This window comes from Pteropus vampyrus, unplaced genomic scaffold, assembly GCF_000151845.1.
Source record: "Pteropus vampyrus isolate Shadow unplaced genomic scaffold, Pvam_2.0 Scaffold19, whole genome shotgun sequence".
NCBI classification, from domain to species: Eukaryota; Metazoa; Chordata; class Mammalia; order Chiroptera; family Pteropodidae; genus Pteropus; species Pteropus vampyrus.
This window is the reverse complement of record NW_011888800.1, coordinates 528,487-554,423: the sequence shown is the minus strand read 5'-3', so window position 1 is coordinate 554,423 and position 25,937 is coordinate 528,487. Positions and strand designations below refer to the sequence as shown.

Genomic DNA, 25,937 nt, shown 5'->3' with positions numbered 1-25,937 from the left:
TCTCTTCCGTCACCACCTCATCAGTCGATTTTCTTGCAGGCCTCCTCCAACTTTTTTAAAAGACAAAATTTTTATTATGCCAAAGTTCTTGCCTTCCTAGTAACAGAGAACTGAGGGAACAAAGTCTGATGGTGAAAAAGATGCTGAGCTCTCAATGAGGCTCGTCTCTGGCTAAACTCCTTGCTTCAGTGCGTCAAACTCATTTCGTGAGCTGTTCAGATTAGACCTCAGAAACCATTAAACTCTATTAGATTGTGGTCTTGGCGCTTGTTCCCAAGTAGGGGAGACTTCCTAGAGTAAACCTATGAAAGTCAAAGATCTACTTTAATGCCCTAGCAGAAATACCGGTGGACCTTTATAAAATAAAAACATCCACCCGAATTGATTCTGGTTCTCTAAATAGAGTGTGGGGCTCAGACACATGGCAGGTTTAAGTCCACAGGTGGCTCCGATGCTTCCCCAGGGTCACAACCCAGCTCCTCTGGATCTGACTGTGCCTGCGGGCCTGCGAATTGCCATTTCTCCATTACAGTTAGGAGGGTTTCTACTCATGGCATAGTTTCCATTGTTCTTCCTTTGAAAATGTGTCTCCCTTGCAGAAAATGTTAGATTACCTCAAGGAGAAAAAGGATGCTGGATTCTTTCAAAGCCTTTCTGGTCTTATGCAGTCTTGCAGGTAAATGTGAGAAAACCACCCACAGCATTTTTAAAGACTCTTTACTATTCGAGGGAAAGGAAAATGGGATTGGGAGGGCCACAAAATAAATTGGCTTGTGATGGAATTGTTAAGAAAAGAATCACCCACTTTAGAAATCGAGGAGGATTGATATTGCTCCTTTAGTCTTCAGGGTGACATTCAAGTAGTATTCCAGGGGGAAATGTAATCTCCATTACACACACACACACACACACACCATCCCACCCGCCTCCCTCCCTCCTTGTTTGGCTTTTCAATTGCCCTCACCTCCTTTTTGTTATGTTGTTATCTTCAGAACGGAATATGAGTTCCTCCTAAACATATATGCTCCTAAAAATCAAACCAGAAAGGAATGGAAAAGAAGTGAATATCCAACTATGACTCAAGGCTATGTTTTCATTGGACCTATTAGGCACTTTGGTAATCTTTATCCTTAGCTAGTCTTTGAGCCTGAATAGGTGTTTTGATGGGTACCTATTTTGACACATTCATTTTGACAGAGGTACATCCTAACATGTGAACATTGTGACATATTCCTAAAGAACAAAGCATTAAACTTTCATTTATATTACCAAGTTGTGTATGCCTCCCCTCATGGCTGAACCCTCTGACAAATGAAAAATATATAACCAAAAGTCAGAAGGTTACCATAGTAGCTCATTCAGAAATGAGCTAAAAAACCTTTCTAAGAAAAATGTCAGCTTATTCTCTAAGATCCACGTCTATTTTGAACAGTCTAAACTCATTCTGAAAGAAATTATCTAGCTCACTTGCCTCCGATTAATATTCTTTAAAATGGAATGTTAGGTTTTCCATTTGAAAATTTGGAGGATGGACGTGCTTTCTTTTGGTGGACTTCATAATTTTGCTAACCTTATTTGATTTGGGTAAATATTGTACCCTGGGGTTGGAGGGAGCGTATTTGAGCTGCAATGCAATTCCTTGTTTTCAGCTCCATTTCCCCTCCACTGACAGCCAATTCATTTATTACTTTTCTTAGAAGAAGAAAATATGATATTGCCATATCTGACTCACTGAAGGTAAAATAGTACATGTGGACTCAGAGATGGCAAAAATCAAGACAATTCATATCCATATTGCTCATGAAATTCTTTATTAAAATCCTAAGAGTTCTCTTGGTAGTCTGTAATACTTAATATTGCTAAACTCATTTATAATAATGACTTGGAGGAATGCCCTTAGAGGCGACTGCCCTTAGAGGCCAGCTGAGTTCTAACAGAAGCTTTAAGAAATTTTAATGGTTTTTTGCTGATTATAAAAATACATGTTTGTAAAATGAGCATTAGAGAAATTAAAACATTTGAAACAGGTGTTTCGAGATGAAGGGTCGGGAATGTCTGTTACATAGATTGTCTACTGAATTAGAAGTGCTGCTTCAAAGCAGCTATGTCCAAGTAGCCCGTTTCCGTATTTTGCTCCTTTGATAGCAAAAACCAAAATAAGTAGTTTTATGTTATTGAACAGACTAATTTTACAGCAGGATCTGGGAAGAACCAACAAGATGGCAATAGGAATTTTCACCGTTTTCTCATTAAAATTCATCTAAATTACAGAGTGTTTGGGACTCCCTAAAAGGGGAAAGATTTTTCCCTAAAGTCTTTCCTTTCTGATGGGCATTTCCTTTGCCCAATGTTAAAAAGAAGGGCAAGGTTTTACAGAATCTTAATGGATTCAGTCATAAGCTTCCCTAAGAGCTATATTCTTGTAAAACCTTATGTTCTTATGTTCTATGAAACCTTTGAGATTGGGGAAGGAGTTAGAGTCTGTTAGGAAAATAGAATGAGCCCCAGTTGGCAATAAAATGATCATATGGTATCTTCATTCTTTAGCTTTGTGGTCATACTAGGGGTTCCTGACAAAGTTGGATTTGATGGTGGCTGTGACTGGAAAGGTTGAGGGAAGTGAAAGCCAACTTGTCACAAGTTTAGGAATACCTAGGGACACCATTGCCTCTAGAAAGCTTAACCTAGCCTACTATTTGGTCCCTGAATGATTCAGGAATCTTACTTAATAGGATACGGCCCTTCAAAATCTGAAAGGTTGTAGCTCTCTCCATCAGTGTTCATCCTAAGCACTAAAGCCCCAATTTCTTGTGATTCTTAAAGAAAGTAGGTAAATGTGGGAGGTGAACAGTTTAAAGTAAACTTTCCCTTGAGAAATCTTAGAAATAAATTGTTCCTTCTTTACTTGGGAAGACTTTCTAAATTTTTATCCATTCGAAAGGGCTCAAACTGGACAAACAATGATAGTTACCATAAGTGTTTCTGACACCCTCCATGCATGTGACAAGGTCTGTGAGCTCTAGGTATCCCTGGGCAACACTGCTCAGCACAAACCCAGGGAACCGTTAAGACTCTCAAACACATTGTGATGTATTAGTGCATTTATGATAATACAAGGACAGGATATTCTCAGTAGGTACATTGACATTAGAAATCCATTTTCCCAATATGTGTAGCCCTGAACCTTGTTTTCTTTTGTCTATTACAAGTGTCCTTGATTTGAATGCATTTGAGAGGCAGAATAAAGCTGAAGGCCTGGGGATGGTTACGGAGGAAGGAACACGTAAGTAACTAATGAATGTGAAGGCCACTCTCTTCCTGATTAAAATCTTAACTATTTCTGGTCAGAGAGCCCCTGCTAACTCTTTCTTAATCCGTAAGGACTTGCTCCATTTCAGCAAAATATTTCCATTAGTGGCTTTGATAAGCCAGCATCCAGTCCGGATGTGTTCATAGAGCCAGCCTTAGCTAGAAACAGTTTGTCATGGTGTTTATGGTTTTCTTACTTTATATTCTTTTGTTTTTCTCTTATCACCAGTCATTGTTCGTGAACGTGGTAAGTTTAAGTTTCTGGCCTGAGTTCCTACCGGGTGTGTGTCCTAAGGTTTGCCTCAGCCCCGACACATTTCAGGCCCGGTGGTTGCACATTGAGTTTAACTCAGCACTTAGATGCTTAATTAAAGAAGAGTCTTCCATTTATAAAGCATGGGTTATGGACTGTGAATCATTACTGCCACTAGCCTGGTTGTTTTCCTTACAAATACACCTTGGGGCTAAATATTTTAGCTTTGTTTGTCTTTGTGTTCTGTAACCTCAGTTCCGGGTTAATCGGGTTCATCCAGTATTCATCCCAAGTTCCCTTTCCCAACTGTTCTGGCAAAGCCCCTTTAGCATTTTTGCAGTCATTTGCATTGGAGAGTGTTCTGTGTTGAGAAGCAAACAAATGTTCTCTTGTTTTCAAGGTGAAAAAGTACTCCAGAATGATGAGTTTACACGAGACCTCTTTAGATTCCTACAGTTACTTTGTGAAGGACATAACAGCGGTAAGTGGCACCGATCAATTTGTCAAGGGAAAACAACATTCAGGTGCAAAATTATGTATGATTCAGTTCAAGATGCCACATTCAGTACAACCAGTTACTAACTCAAAGACAATAGTTAATTCATTCCTCAATAAGAGAACCTATGAAAAATGACCTTTAACTTATGGCTAACATTATTTAGTGCCACTCAGGCTAAGCTGCTTCTAGAATCTTCAGATGGTGAAACTAAACACCCAACCCTTTCTGTTAAGTCCCTCGGGACTCATTAGGTCCAGTTTCCGGTGACACTGAGATGGGAAGGCTCAGGGCAGAGCTCAGTCCTGCAGGGTCTCCCAGGACCCAAACAGGGTGCCATTGTAAGACTTTTCACATAGTGTGCCTCTTCTGAGTTCAGCTAAGAGAGCATGACTGGCTCCCCTAGGCATGACAGGGACAGGCTCTGACCCAGCTCTGGTGTTGTCAGACTTTCAGAACTTCCTACGGACTCAAATGGGCAACACCACCACTGTGAATGTCATCATCAGCACCGTGGACTACCTTCTGCGTCTTCAGGTGAGTAGGCCTGGGATGGTGACGCGTCTCAGATGTACCTCCCAAAGCTAAAGACAGTTACACAGGGTCAGGGAGGGCCCCGGATACAGTCAAGCCCCAGTAAGGATGATATTGTAATTTATGTCCACACACTTAAGAGAAGTCAAGTACAATAAGTCCTCACTTAACGTCATCAGTAGGTTCTGCAAAAAATCAGTTTTACCATAGGCTGATTGATAAAAACAAGAGTTCAGTTCCTAGGACATTCATCAATGTTAGAACCAAATGACATTGAACAAAACGTTATTCGAGGACCTGCTGTACCTAAAAAGCATGAGAAGCGGTTAAATACCACATCAACTATTATAAAATGCCAGTTTACTTAAGTTTTGCCAGTGAAAACCTAGCCACAATGCCTCAGGGCTATAAAACGGCCTATGACTGAGAACAGGTTCTTCACGACGACACAGTTCCAGAAAGTAGTGGGAATAAGGTGGGTCTACAAGTTCTTCGTATTGAGAAGTCACTCGGTTTAATTGTTTGAAGGAAAATCCAAATAATATCAAGAAATGTTAAAAAGGATTCTCTTTTCCGTTTGCTGATTCTTCATCCTCATTCTGCCACTTAACAGTTTGGGACCTGGAACAATCTATTTAACCTCCCTGTGTTCCTGTTTTCTCATCTAATATGGGAAGGACCCATCTCATAGGATGACAGTAAAGACTGAGTGGTTGAGGGCATGTAATGTGCTCAGAACAATGCCTTGCCCTTACAGTGTTTTCTATCGCGTTGCTGTTGTTATGATTATTTGGACGATAATCATTATTAAATGTACCTTTTTCATTGTAAATAAACTGTCCTATATCATAGTCACCGAGGTCCACCTGAGTGCTGTCCTCTCTCCTATCCGTTCTTTCCTGCAAAGGGATATCTGTACTTCAGAGGTGCTACGGATCACTTATCCGTGCTTCTTCCCAGAGTCCCAGGCTTCTGTCATAACAAAGAGGTCATGGAAATGTAGGATTCTCTTATACTCTTCCTGAACCCTAGGTTTAGCTACACTGGCTGAAGCCTGAGAAACACTAAACTATACTCGTTTGTTCTTAGGAATCGATCAGTGATTTCTACTGGTATTATTCAGGGAAGGACATCATTGACGAATCTGGACAGCACAATTTTTCCAAAGCTCTGGCGGTCACCAAGCAAATTTTCAATTCTCTTACAGAATACATCCAGGTATGTGCTACACAGTGCGTGCTTGAAAACAAAGAACATTCTTAGCATCCCCATATTCTGTATTCCCTACAGAATATTTGAATGCACATATGGACTGTGCATCCAGCCCCATTGCTGACAGCATTTCTTATCGATAAATAGGAATCAGTAATATCTACACTCCGTGAGAAGCTATGATTTATGGTCCCCCACTGTGACCTCCTCATAGCGTTGTTGCACTTTATTGCATTTCTCTAGTTACATTTTTCTTCCCCCCAGACTAAAAACATTTTGCTGACAGAAAACTTCTTAATCAATTTAAAATTGTTCATTTCTAGCACGATGTCTAGCACATCATAGAAGTTCAAAGGTATGGAGAGTGGAGAAATGATTAATAGAATGAAAGAATAAAGAGATAAATGATGTTACCCTTGAGTCTTGAGATTAAAAACAGAATTCACGAGATCCTGCGACTTTGTCAGAAATTAACTTGATGGAAAAGATAACTTCAGAAGCACATAAACTCTGTTAAATCTACAAAGTGAATTTCAGGGCGAATAGCTAGATCTTGGGGCATTCTTTTTCTGTTCACAACATTCTCTGTTCGTTGGCTACAGTGGACTAGCTACCGTGAAAAGGAATGGAGGACATATTTTGGCATAAGTTGCTTTAAAATCAGTAGCCATATCACAGTCCTCTGTGATGTTATATAATTTTTTAAAGATCCATAAGATTAACCAACTGGCACACTCAGATCATATTTGCTTATTAAAAGAAACACAAAACTAAGAGAGAAATATCAGTTCAGTAATCTTCAAAAATAGGCAAAGTTATGAGCGTGGAAAATGCGAACCAGTAATTGTCATCCCTCTGTGTTTGGCTTTCAGAAAAGATAGAGATGGTATTATACCTGAAGTTCAGGTTAACGATAGGAAAATTCTAAAAGTAGTTGAACACCAGGAAGATTATTCAGATTTTTTTTTTACTTGAATAGATAGCCATGTGGTCAAAGCATTTTACATGAAGCCTGATAATGATATAGGTGTATTGGGGCCCGGTTTTCACATTGGGCTCCACTGAACACCTGAGTTCCTCCAAACCCCTCGTAGAGGCCAAGGTGTGGATGAGAGTGAGCAGGAGCACCCTTCAGCCCTGTCTCAAACAGAGTATTTAACTCTTTTAAATAATGTTCTGCAGTGTAAGATTGTATTTGAAGAGCACATTCTGAGGTTGAAAGAAAACCTCTGGAAGTCACCAGACTGTGAAATTCCTAGTGGCTTTTGCTAGACATAGGCCTCTTTGATAGGGAAGGGGTAATACCTTGGGGAAATACAGAGCACAAAATATGTGATTTTCAGAATGCGCTCTCCATTCATATAAGCTGGTGTCAAATGCTTTTCCTAGGGCAAGTTTCAGAGCAGTTCGCAATGTTTAAGTGAAGTAAGGATGTCTTCCTCTCCATAGGGCCCTTGCATTGGGAACCAACAGAGCCTGGCTCACAGCAGGCTGTGGGACGCGGTGGTCGGCTTCCTCCATGTATTTGCTAACATGCAGATGAAACTCTCTCAGGTACCGTGGTCCATCCCCGATGAGTCATTGATGTGAAATGCTAAGTCAGCCCCTATTCCTTGGTATTCCCACTGTGAATGTGGCTGCTTGATCAAATGGCTGAAAGAGCCATGCAGATTAGGTCTTATTTTTAAAACTGTGGGACTAAATGGGAGACAGGAATGAATGTCCTCCCCTCCCCTGACAGGCTTTTGCATGGATGCAGCTTCCTTCCTTGTGTCCCACCAACCTACCCTTTTCATAATTGCCTCAACATTTGCTCTTTATGGTACTAATCCCTTTTGCTTCCTTGTCAGTGCTTTGTCAGTTTATAACAATCTATCAGCCCTGTCTGATCTGTCAAATAAATGTCTGCATGTCTCTTTAATTCACATATTCCTCTCTCACCTTTGCTTCCCCCTCTTTCCCCATCTCTGCCTTTCCTTCTCACTCCCCATCTCTCTGGCAAGATGAATCGTAATCGCTCGGAGCATTTATTATGAACAAATAAACGTAGCCTATGCAGTAGGTGATCGTCTCTCTCCATGGCAACACATGAGGGAGAACTTCAGGGTTTTTCAGGCTGATTAGAATAACATTTGCAGCATTAATTTAAATAATGTGTACCTAAAATTTTCAAGGCTGTCACATCTGCCTCCTCTCTTCTGGAATGTGCTATTTAACCCTTCCATTTTTTCCCCTTTTGACTCTGGCCTTATGGGAGGAGAGAGTTCTTGGGTGGGCTGCTGATTCGGCAGTAATATGTCGGCTGACAGACTCCTGTGTAGTGCAGTGTAGAGGCTCCAGATAAGAGCCTGGTCCTGCCACCGCCTGACTGGTGACTTTCAGGAAGTCACTTCCCTTTTCTGGCTTTTTGTGTCATCATCGGTATTGGGAGTCAGAATAGATGATCTCTGAGGTCTCTTCCAGCTCTAATACTCTACACTTCTTTTTTGTATATAGCTGTGAAAGGTGCGGGGGAAATCCCTCTGAAATTCGAAGGGCTAGACAAAGAACTGTCTTCGTGAGAGAAAGTCTGTAAAAGAAATGTGGCCCAGATGCATTTTTAATCTCACCTCCCGCTTGCCCACCTCAGATCTGCCAAGGATTGTTTTCCTTCTGTGACAGAGGGTATAAAGCAGAGCGTTGACTTGGCAATGCCCTGTCTGCGATGCTGAAATTAAAACCAAACAGACTAGTTTCGAAACCATCCGGAGGTATAGCTTCAATTATATAACATTTTAAGGGACCAGTGACCCCCAGATCACCACCAACTAGAATCAGGAGAACCTAAATTAATCCAGAATCTAAATTAATTCATTCAAATGAAGGAGAACCCACTTGGATTATAATCTTGATACCTTAATTGGATTGCAAAATATTCCCCAAAAAAAGCTTACTTGTATTTTTCCAGTATAAAACAAAACAAAACAAAACAAAACAAAACAAAACAAAACAAACCATATAAACTACTAGAGATACCTAAAGGCTCTTTGGTGTATTGGGTTGTTCAGTAGTTTTGGACAACAAGTGGTGTATCTGCCACACCGTGCTACTAAAAGGAAAACTATGAAGGAGTGTTATTGGCCGAGCCCTGCTACAACGAGCCTCCCAAACTACAAACAGTGGATAATAAGATGTCCATGTTCACGATGACAAGGGAGCTCATTCCTGAGACTGATGTAGCCTTCGCCTAAGCTTTCCAGAGCAGGCTCTTCTTGCTCACTGCCCTGTGCTTTGCCGAGGGATCAGATAGCTCAGGGGTATCTCCTGTTTCTGTTCTAGGATTCCAGTCAGATCGAGCTGCTGAAGGAACTCTTGGATCTCCTTCAGGACATGGTGGTGATGCTTCTGTCCCTCCTGGAAGGTTGGGCTGTTTGGTATAACTAGGCATTCACACAACTGTAATTGGTCCGAGCACTAACCGTACTAATCATACAGATTATCCTTCTGGCAGGTCATTGATCCGTGTGATATTGGTTAGAAAGCCAAATTTTCAGCAACAGAAAATGAGTGAGGGGCACGTGGTCTGATGGACAAAGCCAAAACCAACTCATTTTATGTCAATAGGAAAGCCAGAATGAACTGGGGAAAACTTTCCTCCAAGCTTTGCTCTTCCTTATCCTCTCCCTCTCCCCATTGCTTTTCAGTACATCTGGCTGCCAGTGTGTATGCCAGCCATCTAGTTAGGCACCCTCCTAGGTCTAAGGGGATGAGAGGGGCACCACTTATCCCTATGTGTCCCCAATAATCTGGTAGCAAAACCGCTTCCCAGGCCCCGGGCCAGATAAGAGGCACTGGTGTCACCATCTCCTTCCTCCCTTTGTTTCTCTCCCACTTGGCTCCTAGTGGTATAGTCTTTATGGCTTGCTGCTCCCCCTGCCCATTTCCAAATCACCACGGTCAGTAAGGAGCTGACTGATTTGGCATAGAAGTCTTCTAAAAATAGCTACCTGACCAGTTACACAGTAGCTTGGGTTTATTGATATAATTGTATGTCTTTTTGAACCTGCCTCACAGGAAATGTGGTAAATGGAACTATTGGCAAGCAGATGGTTGACACACTGGTAGAGTCATCTACCAATGTAGAAATGATCTTGAAATTCTTTGACATGTTCTTGAAACTTAAAGACTTAACCAGCTCAGACACCTTCAAAGAATATGACCCAGATGGCAAAGGGATTCTCTCCAAAAAAGAATTCCAGAAGGCCATGGAAGGGCAAAAACAGTACACACAGTCAGAGATTGAGTTTCTCCTTTCGTGTGCAGAAGCTGATGAGAATGACATGTTTAATTACATTGATTTTGTGGACCGGTTCCACGAGCCGGCCAAGGACATAGGGTTTAACGTGGCAGTGTTATTGACAAATCTCTCCGAGCATATGCCAAATGATTCTCGGCTTAAATGTCTGTTGGACCCAGCAGAAAGTGTGCTAAATTACTTCGAACCATACTTAGGACGCATTGAGATTATGGGCGGGGCCAAGAAAATTGAGCGTGTTTATTTTGAGATCAGTGAATCCAGTCGAACTCAGTGGGAAAAGCCCCAAGTGAAGGAATCTAAGCGACAGTTTATCTTTGATGTTGTCAACGAAGGTGGGGAGCAAGAAAAAATGGAACTGTTTGTGAACTTCTGTGAAGACACCATCTTTGAAATGCAGTTAGCATCACAGATCTCTGAATCTGACTCAGCCGACAGGCCAGAAGAAGAGGAGGAAGATGAAGATTCTTCTTACACCTCGGAAATTGAGGGTGAAGAGGAAGATAAAAAGTCCTTTGAGTCTGCCTCTGCGTTCGCCATGGCCTGTGCCTCGGTGAAGAGAAACGTTGCCAACTTTCTAAAGAGGGCAACCCTGAAGAACCTCAGGAAGCAGTACAGGAAGGTGAAAAAGATGACTGTGAAGGAGCTGGTGCGGGTGTTCTTTTCTTTCTTCTGGATGATGTTCGTGGGGCTATTCCAACTGTTCTTCACCATACTGGGAGGAATATTTCAGATCCTCTGGAACACGGTGTTTGGAGGGGGCCTGGTTGAGGGGGCAAAGAACATCAGGGTGACCAAGATCCTAGGGGACATGCCTGACCCGACCCAATTTGGTATCCACGATGATGCTGTGGAGGCCGAGAGGGCAGAAGTGACTGAGCCAGGTATCACCACTGAACTAGTACATTTCATAAAGGGTGAGAAGGGAAATGCAGATATTATGTCAGATCTTTTTGGATTCCACTCAAAAAAAGAAGGTGGCATAAAGCATGGGCCCGAAGTGGGTTTGGGTGACCTCTCTGAGATTATTGGCAAGGATGAACCCCCTACGCTAGAGAGTACTGTACGGAAGAAAAGGAAAGCACAGGTAAGCATAATTTGTTTTCATCATCTTTCTTTAATATGCCCAGAAAAAGACTTGCCACTATAGCTTTGTCGTTACGGACACCAATTCCCTAAGAGCCAACAGTGTATTAGACACCACCCCTCCTATGATTACACTGATCTTATAATTCCAGCTCTGCCATACCTGGAGAGAGTGAGACGTACATGGTTGTCTCAGTGTCTAATTGCTTAGTGGTCTTCAGTTTACACTGTAGAGTTCAAAGATGATGATCTGTGACACTCGCTTTGCTTCCACACTTTTATTAGAGGGTTAGTTCTCATGGTGGACAGGTTCATTCAGTGAGCCGAAAGCATAGAAAAGTATAGCATTAGAGACTTTTCTTGAGACAATACTGCAGTGTCCCAAAATGTCCAGATGATGTCCTATGATTTAGTACAGCGTCCTGGGACACATGCATTCTTGTGATGTACCCACTATAAAATCTGGACTTCGAGTCTGTCAACTAGATTAAGGGAATAAGGTAATAGTAATTCAGAGCCCCTTGGTCGTGGTCATAGTCGTGGATGTGAGCCCTTGGTCAACCCTCAGTCATAGGTGTTTCCCTGTGTTGTAGCATCCAACTCACAGCAGCATTATAGCATTAAAGAGAATTTGGAGAGAAGTGTGAAGAGATCAGAGCCCAAAGACAACTTTTATTCATTCACTATGTGCTTGTCACAGGTTTGGGCTCCAAGAATATAGTGGCGAATAAGAAAGTCACTGTCCCTATAATAGTGGAAAAGACAGACATTGCACAAGTCGGTATAAGCATGAAGAATGTTAGGAAGGAAGAATGCCAGGCGCTAGGGACATGTATAGGAAGAAACTCACCTGGTTTGGAGAGTCGAGGAAGGAAGCATCAGAATAATAGGCATTCTTACAGTATTAATGTATTTACTCTGCTTTGTTCCCTGAGGTAGGGCATAGACAGAGCTCGATAAATAATAGAAACTCATTCAAGGCCTGCTACATACCAGGCTATGTTCCTAGGACATGACAATAGGTTGGTTAACAGAAGAGAAAACATTTTCAATTTAATAGAGCTTAACTTCTAATCAAAGAAGACGACAAATAAATAAGATAAATACCATTTATGACACGTGCTAAAACAAATGAACGAGGACATGTGTTACAGAGTGAATGTGGGCCCTAATATGTATAGGATGGTCAAGGAGACTTCCCAAAAGGTGTCATCTGAACCAAGTCCTAAAAACTGGCAGGCAGGTAGAAAGCCAGGGCAGCCGTACTCCAGGCAGAGGATGCGGCTAGTATCAAGGTCCTAGGGAAGGATTTGGAACGCCACAGGAAAGGAAATCAGGTCTGGTGTTTGGATGTAGGAGGTAACGAATCAGGTGGTACAAGACAAGAATGGAGTGACAGGCCATGCTCATGTAGGCTTTGAAGACCTTGGTAAGGAGCTTGAATTTCTAAGTGGACATCAGTCAGAGGGATGGGGGTGGTGGTCAGAGGACTGAAGACAAGGCAGGTTATCCTGTCTGATGGAAGCGGGTTCTGGATTGGGCCTGCTATGATCCGTGTTTCATCTCTCCCTGACCCCATGCAACAGCAGGACCACTGCCACGGGGCTCTGAGTGTCCTAGCGCAAGTTTTCTCTTTGAGTTGAATAACAGCAGGGCAATGGAGTTTTCAAGTTTGAAATCTTTGTCTTGGCATCTCTCCAGAGTAGTTTGGTATGTAGTGGGACACTTAGGTTCCATGATCCTGAGAAAAGCAGAAGCATGATGAGAGAAAACCATTGGGACTTCTGACCAAGGAGATGAAAACGGCCAACGATATGGCTCATCACCGTGAACTCATTGATTTGAGGAAAACTTGACTGATTGTTATTTTTGTCTAGGCAGCAGAGATGAAAGCAGCAGATGAATCAGAAGGAAAAGTAGAACCTGAGAAGGCAGAGTAAGTTCTTGGTAGCTTCGAGTACTCACAATCCTATAGTAGATAGTTCTTGATAGCATCTACTGTTCTATTTCTGTGGTAAATAAAAAACTTGACTTCTGTTAATACGAGAAATAGATATTGTGCAAACCCTGGATACATCTCCTTTAACACCAGCTATACAATAAACACATTCTATTAATCTTGTTAACTTTTTAATCTTATTAGTAGACCAGAATTTCACCATCTGGCCAAACAAATTATCAAACGCCTACATTTTGCAACTTCTTATAATGATGACAAAGTCCAGTATATCCAATATCTATTACATTGCCAGGCCCTGTGCTAAGGTCTTTTATGCAATATCTCATTTAATTCCTACTGCAAACAGAAGAATAGGTATTATTGCTAATTAATGAAGTCTTAAAAAATAAAAGACTTTTCTAAAGGGAAAAGGCAAGCTGAATTTTAGAAGACTACATACTTATTTATAACTGATGTGCACCTATGACCATGGCTCATCAAAGTTGAGATCCAGGCACTGTGGGGTGATATAAAGACCTGAGGTTCCCACCCCGCAAGGAATAAAGGTTCCTCTTTAATTCAGTCTCCCTGCCTGGACCAGGCCTCCCTCTGCCCTCCGTGCTGAGTGGGTTCCTTGTTCATGCAGCATGGAAGATGGGGAGAAGGAGGACACAGCCAGAGAAGGAGAGCAAGCCAAGGCCCTGTGGGCAGAAGTGACCAAAAAGAAGAAGCGACGGCGTGGCCAGAAAGTCGAGAAGCCTGAAGCCCTCATGGCCAATTTCTTTAAGGGGCTGGAAATCTATCAGACCAAGTTATTGGTAAGCGCTCCAACACCACTGGTGCAGGTGTTGGCCAGGGCAGACCTCAGCAAAGTGGCCACTGATTTCGTTTCACTATTTGGTTAGTTGTGCTTCCTCACGTCCTCATTCCTCTTCTCGTTTATCTGCCTGTTCCTTTTGTGTTGGAGAAAAGAAAGAGGATAAATGAAAAAGCCAAGCACTCCAGCTCCTCCGCCCAACAGTGGTGATACCCTCTCTGACCGGCGCTCCCATCGAGGGAGTGGGAATTCCTCTTTCTAGCTGGTCCTATATGTATCATGTGGAGATGCAGCTAATCCTAGGCCAAAATTCAGCTGTAGTGGATCATTTGGCATGCAGAAAGAATATTACATGGTTACGTGAAGTTCTCATACGAGTCCTCAAAAGCTTTGTTATTGCACATGCACTCAGCCCTCAGCACAGTTAATGATATTCTTTCTCTGACAAATTGCCCACTGAGGCAGGGTTACTAATATCCAGGACACTTTCCCCAGCACCATTGGTGGGCGTCCCTACACAGAAAGATTGAGAGCCTTCCCAAAGCAGCTACCTACCATTCCTGCCCTAAAATGCTGGGTTTTCCAGGAAGATGGCAGCAAGAATGGGAATGGCACCCCCTGAGATGGGGGAGGCAAAGGTTCTGGGGCTATGAATTAAAAAGGGACGTGGACCCTGGGCCACAGTCTGGCTGCATGCGGGGTGGGAGCTGTAGGGGTCTTTTGTGAGCCTGAATCATTCCTAATTTCCAAATAGACTACTTTCTGTGTGGAGTGCGCGCGCTCGCGTACACACACACACACACACACACACACACACACACACACACACACACACACACACACACCGCCTACCTACCTTCATAGTAGCATTTGAGTCCTCTGCTGGTGGCATATTTAGGCATTTGGTTCCCTGAGCGATAAGCTGGAGCAGGGTTCCTTTGAGCATCATTCTAAACTATTTTTTAAATCACCATTTCTGGTTCCTCCCCAAAATAAGTCCTAAGAAGGCCAGGATTGTCCTAGAAGGGCGGTTACCAAAGGATAGGACTCGTCCTGTGCGAACTTCTAACCAGAGATCTTCCGTGTGAGAGAGGGAAGTTCTCTTTCCCTTCTAAAGCTCTTCGACTTCTGCCTGTGCTTTTCTTTTCAGCACTACTTGGCCAGAAATTTCTACAACCTGAGGTTCCTTGCTCTGTTTGTAGCCTTCGCTATCAACTTCATCCTGCTCTTTTACAAGGTGATATTTTATTCAGGTGTTTTTTGCTAAACATAGTGTATACTTTTTTAAAAAAAAAAAAAGTAATAGAAATTAGAGCAAAGATTCTAATACTTAAAAAATTTCTAAGAAATTGGCTTCTAAAAAGGATATTGTCTTTAGCAATGGGAATAATGGTGAGACTGCTTGCAAGGGAGGCCAATTAGGACACTATTTCAGTAATTCAGGCTTTTTCTAGTTATAACTTAATAAATTCTCCAGATATTTGTTGGGAATCTACTATGTCCTAGACCCTGTATTAGGAACTATGAGGTATTACAAAATGAGTAATAAATACAGTTCTTTCCCTGAGGGATAAGGTAACAGAGAACCATCATAGTCAGCCCATGTTAGAACGATTATGAAGGAAGAATTAACAGGAGTTGGTTTCTAGATATGGGAAAAGAGGGACTAATCAAGATAAACGAAGAACTTGAATGTTGGTCTCATACACCGTAAGCACATAATAAATGTTCGTGTCATGAACTAATGAATGATAAGCCCTGGATTCTTAACATAGACTGGCTATTCTATCTCTTGCCTCTCTCCCTTCCTACTTAAAACCACTAGTCTAATTTTTATAACACTGCTTTCTACTCAGAACAACCTTCCACTCAATGAACTAATGGCTTTCTATTGCCTGTAGAAGAAAAATGGAAGTGTAGAGGGGTGTGGCAAGACTTGATTTTAAACATAATGAGGTTGAAGTGACTGCAGACAGCATCCAGGTGAAGGTAGCCAGCAGACAGTTGAAGCTACAGGATGGAAGCCTCAGAGGTGTAGATTTGGGAGTGTGTGTAAGAATGGCAGTTGAAGCCATGAGCGTTAACGGCATCTACAAAAGAATGGAAAATGTTGAGTGTGTGTGTACACTTGTGCGTGCGCATGTTTGTCTTAACCTCCTCTCAGGCCACAGCATTTCAGATGTTACAGGGATTGTAGGTACAGGGATTATAGCATATATATAGAAAAACTTCCCTGATTTAAAAAAATTTTGCTTTTCCCCAAGATAGGTTTTTGTCTCTTGAAAATTTTATTTGCAATTATTACAGATACTGAGGGTTCCCCGTTCACTCAGCAAGTGATGCTGACCCGCTCCGCATATGCTAGCAATATAAAGTGTGTGGGAAGAGCCAAGTGTCAGAGGCTCTTTCTGGTGTTTATAAGAGTGCATGTGTCCTGGACCAGGTCACTGAAGAACCTTTAGAAGAAGAGGCAGAGGACATCGCGAACCTGTGGCATTCCTTTAATGACGAGGAAGAGGAAGAAGCGATGGTGTTCTTTGTCCTGCAGGAGAGCACTGGGTATATGGCACCAACATTGCGGGCTCTGGCCGTTATCCACACCGTCATCTCTTTAGTCTGCGTGGTGGGCTATTACTGCCTGAAGGTGAGTTGCTGGCCACTCTGAATCTAATCTGACTCCTTGGGGAAGAAGCCTCATGTTTGAACCGAGCCAGCCCTTTGTTCGCCAAGGCTTTGCTGATAGGCTAAGGTTTGTGAAGCAACAGCGTGGGTATCACCTAGCAGCTGGTTAGACCCACAGAATCTTGGGCCCCATCCCAGGCCTTTTAAGTCAGAATCTGCAATATAACCTCTCCAGATGATCTGTATTCACACTCCAGTTTGAGAAGCCTTGCTCTACGAGCCCCATTTCAGGCACCGCTTACTGAATTTCACAGAATTAAAATCTTCAAGCTAAGTCATCTGTGGAACTAGTAATGAGACGTTCTTCTGATCTTTGAATTTATGTTGGAATTTTTATAGGAATGCTTTTCATCTTTCAAAAATTATTAGGTTTTAACTATTTGAGATATCAGAAGAAAATTTGATCAGTTACTGTTTCAGTTACCTATTGCTGCATAACAAATCACCCCAAAACTTAGTGGCTTAAAATGATATGTTCTTTCTCTCATTCTGTGGACCGGCTAGACAGGCACATTTGAGCAGTTTCTCTGCTCTGTGCGAAGGTGGCTGCATCAGCCATCATCTGGGGGCTCAGCCGGGTCAGACTGTCCACGATGGCGCTCGTTCATGCTGGCACGTTGGCAAGGGAATGGCTGGCAGGCTGGGCTCTGCCAGGGTAGCTGGGCCTCTCTGTTTACAGTCAGGGTGTTGCCCTTTCCATGCAGCCCCTCCACGTTCTCTCTCCAGCTAGGTAGCTGGACTTCTTGCATATGATGCACAAAAGTGAAAGCTGCTAGCCCTTTTTAAGGTTTAGACCCAGAACTGGCACAGTGTCATTTCTCCAGCATTCTATTGGTGAAAGCAAGTCCAGGGCCAGCCCAGATTCATTGCTGCACAAGGTGCTGAGGAGTACACAAGGGCATGAATGCCAGGAGACCGCATTTATTGGGGCCGCCACCAGTTACATCAGTCTTCATTCTGTTTTTGGTGCTCTAAGTCCAGTTCTTTTTCTATTATACCACTTTTTTTTCTCATTACATTTTTCTTACTTTAGTGGGAAGTCTCTTTGGCTGTTCACCAGGCCAACTTCTCCCTGGGAAGAGTCCAGGAAATATATTCCTATCTTTGTGGCCCTCACTTCCCCCAGCATCATGTAGTAAGTCCAGTTACCCTGCTAGAGAGACCACATCCCCTAAACCACCCCGAGGACTCTACTGCCACAGTAAAAGCACAGTTTCTGGAGCCAGGCTGCCTGGGATGAACTCATAGCTCGGCCCCTAACTATGCCGTTCCTCTGTTTCCTCTGTAAAAATGAGTATTATAATACCACCAACCCCTAAAAGTTGCTGGGAGGATTAAATGGCTTAATATGTGTGAAAGTACTCAGAGGACCAGACATAGTAATGCTGGAGTGCGTTAGTTACTGTTCCTTAGGTCACAGTCCTAGTGCTCATCTTGTTGGATGGGGTGCAGATATACTACTGACCTAGAGAAAACAAAAGAAACACTGCCTAGGGAATAAAAATGGACAAGTCCTATTTACAAGGCTATACAAACTCTTAGGAGATTGAAGGGGGGAATGCTTTGAATCCCAGAGATCAGTACTGCTCTGAAACTTGATATTATTATTATTATTATTGTTATTGAGTCATTTCAAAATACAGCATAAATTAGTCAGCGTAGCTTTATCTTCGCTTCCCCTCCTACATCATCCATTAACTGACAGAAATCATCGATTCCTCATGGTGTGCAATGCCTATTATTAGCCTTTGTCACCTTCCTATCATTAATCCTTTATTTCCTCAGTGTTATTTCATTGTTTTAAAGAAAAAAGAGCAAGAGATAACTTTACAAATCATGATCTAAATTTTGTCTTTTTGTCTTGAAAATAAAGAGACTGCGTAGAGCCTATGGATTTCGTGAGCATTGGGAAAGAGTTATTGGGAATGAGTTTGGAGCCCAAGGTCTCGAGGATGTTGCTAAGTAACCAGTGGCTTCCCAGCTGAATGAGAAGGCCTGGTTCTGTCTGAATTCAGCTTTTCTGGCGAGAGCTCTGGCTATTCTGACTTCTGGGATTTCAATAGTATCCTCTGATCTCACTAACTCTGTCCTGTGTTTAAAGTGTGGGGCGGGAGGGCGGGGGGGGTGATGGTTGAGGCAAGTGGATTATTTTCCCACCCTTTCCTGTGTACCTCTTTGGTTGTAGGTCTTTATAGCCATGCTACTGTATCTAGTCTAAAGCTAGAACTATAAGAGAATGGGGAAAGAGAGTTGAGAACAAATAAGTGTGCTTCTCCCTGGCAGGAATTCTGGGAAAGAATCTCAGGAAGAAAACCTCAATACCAAAAGGCTATGTGCATGGTCCAGTGAGCCCTCTCATTCTATCAAACCATGTTTCATTAACCAGACTTCAAAGCCATAAGATAACTATGATCCTAGCCATAGAAGGGAGTTGGAATTTTTCACGGTATTCCTGTGGCTGACCAATCAATTCCTAGAGTAGTTTAGCTCCAGCCTAGAAGTCTTAGGAGACTAACTCATGGCCCAGGGGCTCATCTAAATATGGCCTTCTCACCTGGACAGGTCAAGGCATCCAGTTTGCATTAATATCAGCCGTTTACCCAAACCTTAAATGGTGGCCCAAATCACATCAGCTTTTGAAAAGGGGGGTGTATTAGCCAAAGTGAGAAGAGACATGACTTTGGACCTCCAATTAGGTACCCTAAGAATCCTACTTCAAAGAGATTGTAGCGGGAAGGCTGATTTGTAAGAAATGCTTGAGAAAGGGTGCTTTAATTAGAAAGCCTTCTCTAAGTTACCAGTGTCTTCCCATTCCTAGGTCCCTTTGGTTGTATTCAAAAGGGAAAAAGAAATTGCCAGGAAGCTGGAGTTTGATGGCCTATATATCACTGAACAACCATCTGAAGATGACATCAAGGGGCAATGGGACCGCTTGGTAATCAACACACCGTAAGTACCCACCCACACTCACACACACCCAAGGAAATCAAGCCTTCTAAGCCTTAGTTTCCTCTTCAGTAATAGAGGGATAAGACTACCATCTCCTACAGTCAGAGTATTCATGCTTGGCCCAGTGCCAGGCACACGGTAGACATCATTCCCTTTCTCATTCCCTTTTCATTCCCGTTATTCATTCCCTTTCTCTATTTAAAAAATGGCCATTTCATGCCGGTGCATTCACAATTGTGAAAATGAGAGTTGCAAGATAATGTTCTGAAAGAAACGAAATAGGGCTAGTTAGGTAAACAAAGGTGACCATGTTGAAACTCCGAGCTGTGCCAATTAAAATATGCACATCTAGAAACAAGAACCAAGACCCCTGGGGGAATAAAACTGCTCCTTATCCGAAGATGGTCGGGCAAACAGAGAGGCAGCTCTAGAAAAGCACAGCTGAACTTTCTAAAATAGTCCCTAGAAGGACAAGACTCTACTCTTAGGGAAAAAAAGTGAGCATGCAAATCAAAGGCCTGTTCCTGGTCTCTGCCAGTCTCTTCAAATAAGGAAAGCTACTAAGCCTGTTTCTGACCCTGTGTCATTACTGTACAGAAACTTGGGGATATTAAGTAATTTAATTCTTTGGTAAGCTTTCTGCAATTATCCATAATGCTTATGTCTGTAGCACAAGGTGTAATGGCCTAACAGTCCCTGTAAAAATGCAGTTCAGTTTCCAGAAATTTATCCTAGAGAGGTAATGAGACAAGAACATTACCGTGTCCCGAGGACATTTGCTAATTTTTTAAATTTGAACTGGCTTAAATGTCCATGAGTAGGAAAATGCATAAATGTTTAAAATAACTATTCATAACTGTTTTAAAATTTTTTGATACATGAGCCGTAAATTTTTTCCACAGTAATGGCATCATAGAGCATGTCATACTTTGTAACCTGTTGTTTTCAGTTAACTATATATCATGGAGAGCTTTGTTTTAATATTTTAATATTGTTAAAGATACATATAAAGATAAATGTATGTATATGTTTAAAGTATTATAAAATGAACTACAAAGGTTAAAAAATGGAACATTGCTGAAAACTTCAAAGTCCTAGACGTTATCCTCCTTGATCATATCCCCCAAGCCCCCAGCACACTGCTTTCCTGACTTCGGGGATATTCATTCTTTCGTTTTTGTTTATAGTTTTACCATTTAGGTATGTGTCCCTAGATATTGTTTCATTTTGACTATTTTTTAACTTTATATAAATGGAATTATACTATGTGTATTGTACTGTCATTTGAATTGTTTGTTCAGTACTATGTCTGAGAACTCACCTATGTTGATAGGTGTAGCCATGGCTTTGTCATTTTCAAAACTCATTTTGAGTATATTATCGTGTATTTATCCACTTTCCCAACAGTGGATATTTCAAGTGTTTTCAGTTTCTGGCTATTAAAAACAGTGCTACAGTGAACATTTTTATAATTCATGCACAGTCTGTCTAGAGTAGAGACCCAGCAGAAAAATTTGCTGAACAGTAAGTAGGTTATGCAAATGTCTGTCCCAATTTACCTTCCAATCAACACTGTCTTGCTCTCTGCCTTCCTGCCAGCACTTGTTGTCAGATAGTTTTGCTAATCTGGTAGGTGTGCAGGGCATCTCATTGTGCATTTCCCTGATTTCTAAAGAGGTGGAGCAACTTATACTATTTTTCTTGACCATTCACGTATAGAGTTATCATTTATTTAAGAATTTCCCTTCTGAAGTTTCTTTTGTCTACCCCCGCCTTTAAGGAATATAACCAAGTAAAAATATGGTTTCTACTTTCAAGGAGCTTACATACCTAGTCAGGGGACAAAAATGCTCAGAGCAAAGTGAGGTCATCTGCAAAAGGGTCTTGCCCAGAGCCTTTGGTCAATGGCCCTTTACTACTTGTGGAATTTTCCACTTCCAACAAAATGTGACCAAGGCTGTAATACGTTATGGACCATTTGTATAAAGGAGAGATATCAGTGTGGACAGAGGAAGCCTGGCTTGGTTTTTACTTGTTGTTGTTGTTGTTGTTGTTTTTAGAAACAAAATGAAATACATGAAAAAATATCAAGTAGCAGAAAAATATACAAAGAAGAAAGTCAACATAATTATCTCCATCCCCCCAGAGATAAAATTGATTAGCAGTTTACTCTGTAAACCCAGCATTTGTTCATTGCTTTTAAGTGGCATTTGGATGTTTAAGACAAAGAAACTGTTTTAACTATAAAAAAAAAATTTTTTTAAAAGATTGCCTCCCTCTTGGGCACGGGTGGCATTTGCCAAGGACATTCTTCTGAGAGGTCCATGAACAGAGGGAGGCTCCCACTTCCTCGCCATGAACTTGGGTGGTTTCTAGAATAGGGGGCTTTGTGTCCAAGATCTAACAAAGACTAAAGGAAAACAGAAGTTAAGGATGCATGTACCAAGGGCCAGAAGTTCCGTGGCTGTGATCTAGCCTCACAAGCAACCCTCCCAGGAAGGGTCAGTCATGCTAGAGAGGAACGAAATATTTTAAATGGTTTTTGACAACACATCGGAAAGTGACAGTTGTTTCTGGCCTTTAACAGTAGGAAACTACCTGCAGTGAAACTGGTAGAAGCTGCCAGGCAGAAGAAAGAAGACCCCTTGGGTGGTGGTGGGGTTAGGTATGAGATGTTATAGGGAACCACCTCCAAAGGAGAAAGGGATGTAATTCACTGAGGAATGCAGATCCCCCAGGAATTATATGGGAATGGAGAATAGAGTTAAGAAAACCCCTATAGAAATTCTCAGACCGCAAACTTCATATAGTTAGGGACTTTGTCTATACGTTGTACCACTGTATCCCCAGCACCTACCCCAGTTATTGACATAAACTAGGTACTCAATGAATGAAGGATGAATGTATGTTTTCCTACAGGATTCCGCTTCTGATTATATTGGGATCCATAAATATCTATCTGCTTCTATTGAATCCCGTCATCACAATTCCTGGCTCTTCACCATAATTTTGAGGTAGAAAATGCAGAGGGGCTTTCCAAGCGTTTTAGAAGTCAGTACAAAGCAGTGGAACCATAAATCAGTTAGTCCTGTGGTGACTCTGAACTTCAATCAGGTATCGAATTCTTCAATGAGCAGGACAAAAACCAAAAAGGAATTACAGATTCAGACACTCAAACTGCAGTTAGTTGATGTGCTTGCCTTGATGTTAAGAGACTCCCTTTTTCATTTTCTTTTTCAGATCTTTTCCTAATAACTATTGGGACAAGTTTGTAAAGAGAAAGGTATGCCCTTTCAGTGGGGGTGAGTTCCATCACCAACAAAGAAATGTAATAGATTTTGTTTTCCATATACAAACATGAATAAATTTGATGTTACTTTTATGATGGTTTCTCGAGAACATTAAGTCATAGAAGGGGTTTTACATGAACATGTGTAGGTTATTGGCTCCATGCCTATACTCATCTGCCTTAAACAGCTTAAAATAATCATTGTTTTCTGCATACTAGGTTTTTTCTCACTTCCCAAAAAAGTATCAGTTTGAAAAGCAGTTTTCACTTAATTGCCATTATCGTTTCTGGTTTTTTTTTGGGGGGGGAGCATATTTTTTTCTCTTTATTTTCTTGTTACATTTTGAATCATAATTTTATTAACCTCTTGGAAGAGTCCAGTGTAGCAAAACTCTTAAGATACTGGGACTAGAGACAATATTGATGGTGACACGTGGCCCAAACTCACCCTGTCATCCTTTCTGCTTTAGGTGATCAACAAGTATGGAGATCTTTATGGAGCAGAACGCATTGCTGAACTCCTGGGTTTGGACAAAAATGCCCTTGACTTTAGCCCAGTAGAAGAGACGAAAGCAGAGGCGGCGTCTCTAGTGTCATGGTACAGAGCTTAGGAATTCAAATCCAAAGTCCAGCTAAAGTGGATCCTTTGATTTTCCAGCCCTTTTCACTATGCTAGGGGGAAAAAAATCTCAATCGTATCTGTTTTCTCAGGCTCTAGTCTGGCTGATGTGTTTCTTCTAGATTCTAACATATTGCGAGAACACTGCTTTAAAAATTTAAGGACCTATCAGCTTTTATGCCTGATAGAGCTGAAAGAGAAAGACTAATTAAAATTTCAGGATGTGTGTGTGATTCACCCATTCTTGGTCTCATGAGGAACACATACAACTTCATAAAGCTCAGAGCCGTATTTAGATTATTAAACCTGAGAGAAAAACAAACAAACCTAATTTTGCCCCTCTTATTAAACACTTAACTAAATCTTGACATTTATGTTTTTAAATTATTTGTCCCCCTTTAGGCTAAGTTCCATCGACATGAAGTACCATATCTGGAAACTAGGAGTTGTTTTTACTGACAACGTAAGTATGGCATCTGGAAAAACAATATTCTATACCCTGGGTTAAGGGATGTCAGTAGATGCCACAGGGAAGCAAGCTAGGGAGGATTCCCAGAAAGATTCAGGGATTACTCCAAAGACAGAGAGCCTGAACGGTGCTGGGGACACTTTTCTCTGTGCAGTAGTGTAAGACAGATGTGGTTTCACTTGGCAATTCTAAAAACCTGTATCCTCTCTCCCTAAAGATGAGAAAAAAATGGTTCGATGAGCACATCAGGAGACATGAATGCCTGAAAAGCTGCTAAAATGTCTTCTATCTCCACAGTCCTTTCTCTACCTTGCCTGGTACACAACCATGTCCATCCTTGGCCACTACAATAACTTCTTCTTCGCTGCTCATCTGCTGGACATCGCCATGGGCTTCAAGACACTGAGGACTATTCTGTCATCTGTAACTCACAATGGCAAACAGGTATTGGGTTTCTACTAATGCAGAACAGGATGGATCTAGATATGGGTAGGAAAAAAATAACACAGGTAATACAACTAGTGTATGACAGGAAGGTGTGTGTCATCGTGTATAATACCCCTTTGAATTAAGAGCGATTGTTTTTATAAAATTGCAGCCAATTAAAATTATAGCCATCATTGAAGAGGCGTAAGGCCTTGGTTCAGAAACCCCTAACGTTTAGATCAACCAGGGAAGAGGAGGAAGAAAGGAGGTGATGGACATATCAGATCACTGTGGAGAACTTTTGCAGATCTACCTCTTCCTCCATGGATCTGCTATACTCACTGGGGGTTAGCTAGTGGTCATATATAGTTAGAAAACTCTCCAGGTACTTCTGATGCACGCTTTCAACTAAGAACCAATGATTTAGACATGTGTATACCCACACACACATAAATAGCTATGTATGTGTATATGTCTATATATACAGAAAGTTGAAAAGTTGATATAGCTGTATGTCTATATACAGACATAGTAAACGTTAAAAGATGTATTTATACAGTCATTGCCACATCCAGTCTGTTTTCTACAGTACTGTCAGGGTGAATCCCTTGATTAAAATCTTCTCATGACTCCTTCTGTCAACAAACTCAAACCCCTTAGCATTTCATTCCACATTAAATGCAATTCCATGAATGAGACATGTTCTCTCACATCTCTAAACTTCTGTATAGCAGAGGGAGAAGAGAAGGAAGTTAAAATGTGTACAACCATTATGGAAAACAGTGTGGAGGTTCCTCACAAAATTAAATATAGAATTGCTATATGACCCAGCAATCCCACTTCTGGGAATGAAGTAAGTATCTTGAAGAAATACCTACACTCCAATGTTCACTAAAGCATTATTCACCATAGCCAAGATATGGGAACAACCTAAGTGTCCATCAATGAAAGAACATATAAAGAAAATGTGGCATATACATATGATGGAATATTATTCAATCATAAAAATGGAAAACCTGTCATTTGTAACACAGATACACTTTCAAGGCATTATGCTAAGTGAAATAAGCCAGACATAGAAAAACAAATATTGTGCGATTTCACTTACATGTGAAATCTAAAAAAGGTCAACTCATAGATACAGAGAAGAATAGTGGTGGCCGAGGGCTGGAGGGTGAGAGAAATGGGGAGCGTTGGTCAGAGTACAAATTTCCAGTTGAGATGAATAAATTCTGGGGCTCTACTGTAAAGCATGGTAATTATGATTAGAAATACTATATTGTATACCTGAAATCTGCTAAGAGTAGATCTTAAGTGTCCTCATCACACACACACAGATAGTGACTGTATGAGGTGATGGGTATATTGAATGCTGTCATCATTTTACAATGTATGCATATATTAAATCATGAGGTTGTACAACTTAAAAAAAAATACAAAAATTCCAAACAGAAGAAAAAGCCAAGTTGACCTTTAATCATTCTAAAATGGAAGATGCTAGATCATCAGGTATTAGGTTTATTTCTTCTAGGTTTCTGGTAGTAGCAACAGTCAATGTTTCTT

General features: G+C 41.4%; 1 protein-coding gene across 1 annotated transcript in view; it reads left to right on the top strand.

Annotated features, from left to right (window-relative positions):
- The window catches only part of RYR3 (ryanodine receptor 3), a 346,270-nt gene that overhangs the window by 310,125 nt on the left and 10,208 nt on the right, over nucleotides 1–25,937 (top strand). The window contains exons 80-97 of the mRNA XM_023527702.1: nucleotides 600–676; nucleotides 3,210–3,283; nucleotides 3,539–3,556; nucleotides 3,963–4,043; nucleotides 4,507–4,595; nucleotides 5,682–5,810; nucleotides 7,254–7,358; nucleotides 9,123–9,204; nucleotides 9,858–11,185; nucleotides 13,062–13,120; nucleotides 13,770–13,941; nucleotides 15,091–15,177; nucleotides 16,384–16,584; nucleotides 19,441–19,571; nucleotides 22,812–22,854; nucleotides 23,331–23,458; nucleotides 23,882–23,942; nucleotides 24,246–24,392. Of these exons, the coding sequence (XP_023383470.1) occupies nucleotides 600–676; nucleotides 3,210–3,283; nucleotides 3,539–3,556; nucleotides 3,963–4,043; nucleotides 4,507–4,595; nucleotides 5,682–5,810; nucleotides 7,254–7,358; nucleotides 9,123–9,204; nucleotides 9,858–11,185; nucleotides 13,062–13,120; nucleotides 13,770–13,941; nucleotides 15,091–15,177; nucleotides 16,384–16,584; nucleotides 19,441–19,571; nucleotides 22,812–22,854; nucleotides 23,331–23,458; nucleotides 23,882–23,942; nucleotides 24,246–24,392 (3,012 nt within the window). The remainder of the gene's footprint in view (nucleotides 1–599; nucleotides 677–3,209; nucleotides 3,284–3,538; nucleotides 3,557–3,962; nucleotides 4,044–4,506; nucleotides 4,596–5,681; nucleotides 5,811–7,253; nucleotides 7,359–9,122; nucleotides 9,205–9,857; nucleotides 11,186–13,061; nucleotides 13,121–13,769; nucleotides 13,942–15,090; nucleotides 15,178–16,383; nucleotides 16,585–19,440; nucleotides 19,572–22,811; nucleotides 22,855–23,330; nucleotides 23,459–23,881; nucleotides 23,943–24,245; nucleotides 24,393–25,937) is intronic.